Here is a 3,632-nt window from a genome sequence, read left to right as displayed (position 1 = left end):
TGGTGCAGCTAGTGTTAAAACATGAACTTGATACTCCATCCTGCTCACGCCGTTGACAAAAAGGACTGCAGTGATCATGTTCTCATTGAAACCATTGTGATGATAACTCTAGATTTTGTACGTTAGACGAATTAAAGCCATACCACAGAGCAAAACCTAATCACCTGTGGGCACCCATACCCCGCACATAAATGCTCATCAATGCCAGCAGTAAGAAATCTGTACATCAAGGCACATCAAACATTCAAACTCGTCAAAACAGCTTGCAAATATGTTTGTGTTCCGAGCAACACTCAAAGCAAAACCAAATTTGAAACTTACGATAAAAAGTGAGAAGTTATGGCAATAACATATGAACTACATTTTTTTTTTTTGACAGAACTAACATAAACATTCTCACATTTGAGACAGAGATTGGAGATCGTTAAGACAAATCACTGCTAACACTAACGCAATTCAAATCTAGTCCAAATGTACTAAACTCGTAATGATATCTCAAATCTAAAACAGAATGAAATCCATGATCGCTTAAATAACAAGCTACATCCTCATTTTCACAACAATTAGTCCTCCCTAATTCCCTTTACAGACATTTAGGTTTTTTACTCCTGTCTTGGTTAGAAAGTTTCTTGCAAAGTTCTGATCCTGAAAATGTGGTTCTCTAACATCACGAACAAATTCATGATCCTTGTACATTTCTCCTAACTCTGGAGCAGTTGCTGCAGTGGCTGCGGCTGCGGCTGTGGCTGCGGTAGGGGCAGGGGCAGTGGCTGTGGCTGGGTTTGTGGTTGAGGTTCCTCCCTCCATGGTACATTAATGTCCATTGATGCAAGCCCTTCTAATTCTTGGATTGCTGCAACTGCACTGATTGTGGCACTGGTCAAAAGAGGCTTTAGGACCCCAGTGGCTTGCTTAACTCTTGATTGCTGCAAGCAACAAAATCAGAGTGAATTGCAGTTCATTACAAAGAAAAGTACATTGCATAGCAGTGCAAGAAAATTGTTGTCTGACTTACAAAAAATTCAAGTTTCCTCTTAAGATCTCCATGCAATTCTGCTTGTGCTTGAAGCTGAGTTGCCCTGTTAATTGCCCATGGTGCATTTGCATTCTTGTTTCCAAAATGAGAAGTACAGATGATAATTAATTCAACATGCACAGATGAAGAGAGGAAAAAAATGGAGATTTATGCAACAGGTAGCGATTTGTCATATGATTGACTTAAAAATCACTACAAAAGAGCACTTTATTGATATTTAGACAACAAGAGTACATATGCATTTAGAAGAAAGCTTCACTTTGAACAACTAATTTTTCGAACTTCTGACTGACCATATTATCCACATTTTTTCTTGAGTTTGCAAATTCATGGCATTGTTCCATATTGAGTGGTGGCGATATTGATTAATAAAACAATACCCAACACAAAATTTTTGACAGAAACTCAATAACATGTCACAATATTAGTAGATACAAGATACCATTACAAGACAAATTAAAAACAACGTCAAGTTACTGAAAAGGGGAAGGAGTAAACTTTTGAATTTTGAGCGGGGAGTTCCATAAAATGGTGGATATTAAACAATTTAAAAGGAATGAGGACCAGAGTTTAAGTAGAAAAATTACAGGGGTTATTATTTTTTAAACCACTTCAAAATCTCAGCATATTTTTAATTTTTCAAGATTTTTCTTTCTATTTGGTGGGGTTGATTTTGCAACTTGCCAGTATATTGCTCCAGCACCAGTTGGTTGGAGAAACTTGAATTCAACAGGACAGATCCATCTCAAATGACAAGCATTCGAAATGATCTAATGTTAAACATCCAAGACCAAATGTGCTTTCTCAACAACAGCAAAGAAAAAAAAGAACAAATTCAAAACTTTTGGACCATGGCATGATGATGACTGTAAACACAACATAAATAGCAAACCAAATCTTTATATTTATATAGCACATTTTTATTTTCTGTTTTTACATGAGAAAACTTGTTGGTTAACAAATTAAACCAAACTGATGCTTTAACTTTTCCCCATAAAATACAAAAAAAAAAAACAACAACAACAGAATGATCAAATCGAAACTAAAGAATAAGTGAACATCAATGCAAATTAATTAATAACAGTCTACTCATCATGTCCCACAGAAAACAAATATAATTCATAATTGGTACAGATTAAAAAATATCAAGCAAACAAATCCATTTGAGAAAGCTGATATAATGCTAATCAATTCTCATTCTGTTCAATCATGACGAGACCAGTATATTAGATAACACATAACATAATTCTCTGGGAAAAAACACAAACCCTCCTTCACTATCTGCTAAACTGTAGCGATGTCATTTAATGCCTATTTATGCCTCATACCTATCACATATTAAAAAGGAAAACACATACGTTCTTGCACAAAAGATAAACTACTCAGACAATTATGGAATTTACCAAACACTACCAATAACAACCAACTATTAACACTATAACAACAGAAAATCAATCTATACCCTAATGCATGTAAGGATAAGAACATTTACCTTCCTAGGCCGGCCGACAGGCCTGCCAGAATTCTTCTTAGGCTTCAGCTTCATAACCCCAGGAACCTTAGCCGGGCGACCCGGTCCCTTATCCTGCACCATCACAACAGCGCCAGCAGCAGTTGGGGCTGCACCCTTCCTTGGCCTGCCTCTGGGCTTTGGTGATGCCACATTAAACACAGCTGCTGCATCAGTAGCAGTAGCAGTAGGAGAAGCAACAGCGTAAGGAACAGTCACTGGCTTCAACTGATTCTTAGGTGGACGTCCAGGACCCTTTTTAGCACCCACCAAAGATTTAGGCTTTCTGGGCCTTCCTGGACTCTTCTTGGACCCCAACAGCCCACTATTCGGTGGCCTCCCTCTTCCTTTCTTCAGCACTAACGGCCCAGCTTCAGTCACCACCATCTTCTTTGGCCGTCCCCGGCCTTTCCTCCCCGTCGAGGTGGGGTCAACAGGAGTCCCAACAGAACTCACAACAAGCTGACTTTGGGTCTGGGCAGTAACAGAAACATGTGAGCCAAGACCAGTCTGTGGCTGCCCATTAGCAAGCATAGGCGCAGGAGTTGGAGGAAGCCCATTAGACTTAGTTTTAGGGGGCCTTCCACGGCCCCTTTTCTGCTCAGGAGGAGCTGAAGAGATTGGAGCAACATTCTGTGGCTGAATTTGAGGTGGGTTAGTAGAAACAGTAGTTGTGGTAGTTGTAGTAGCAGTGATGTTTGTGTTAATGTCAGATCTGGGTAACATGTAAGATTTCTTGTTGAGAACAAGAGCCCCACTATTTTTCAAGCGTTTTAAGTGATGTGTCAACAAATCAGAGTGACTCGGTGGTAAACGAGGGTAAGCTCTCTCTATATACTTTGATATGGCTATCCTGCTTGACCCATCTTGTTCTTTCAAAGCTGTAATCGCTGAATATATCATCTGGCAAAACAAGAAAAGCAAATCAAGATTAGAACTTTATAAAAACAAGAAAATAAAAAACCAGTCCTTTTCTTCTTTTGTTTTTTTTACCTCAGCATAGGAAGGATGGGTTATGATGGGGGCAGGGTTGGGTGGAGGAGCTAAATGGGGGGTTTCAGTCGCGGGGGGGGGGGGGGGGGGGGG

General features: G+C 39.6%; 1 protein-coding gene across 1 annotated transcript in view; it reads right to left on the bottom strand.

Moving 5' to 3' along the window:
* Nucleotides 1–295: 295 nt before the first annotated feature.
* Nucleotides 296–3,632, bottom strand: part of LOC105135781 (histone-lysine N-methyltransferase 2B-like) — a 4,210-nt gene continuing 873 nt past the window's right edge. The window contains exons 2-5 of the mRNA XM_011040812.1: nucleotides 3,540–3,619; nucleotides 2,529–3,449; nucleotides 1,016–1,108; nucleotides 296–926 (exon numbers count right to left, since the gene is read on the bottom strand). Of these exons, the coding sequence (XP_011039114.1) occupies nucleotides 702–926; nucleotides 1,016–1,108; nucleotides 2,529–3,449; nucleotides 3,540–3,619 (1,319 nt within the window). The 3' untranslated portion in view covers nucleotides 296–701. The remainder of the gene's footprint in view (nucleotides 927–1,015; nucleotides 1,109–2,528; nucleotides 3,450–3,539; nucleotides 3,620–3,632) is intronic.

Source organism: Populus euphratica, unplaced genomic scaffold (genome assembly GCF_000495115.2).
Source record: "Populus euphratica unplaced genomic scaffold, PopEup_1.0 scaffold221.1, whole genome shotgun sequence".
NCBI lineage: Eukaryota > Viridiplantae > Streptophyta > Magnoliopsida > Malpighiales > Salicaceae > Populus > Populus euphratica.
The sequence above is the reverse complement of the archived record's forward strand: the minus strand, read 5'-3'. Positions and strand labels throughout refer to the sequence as shown.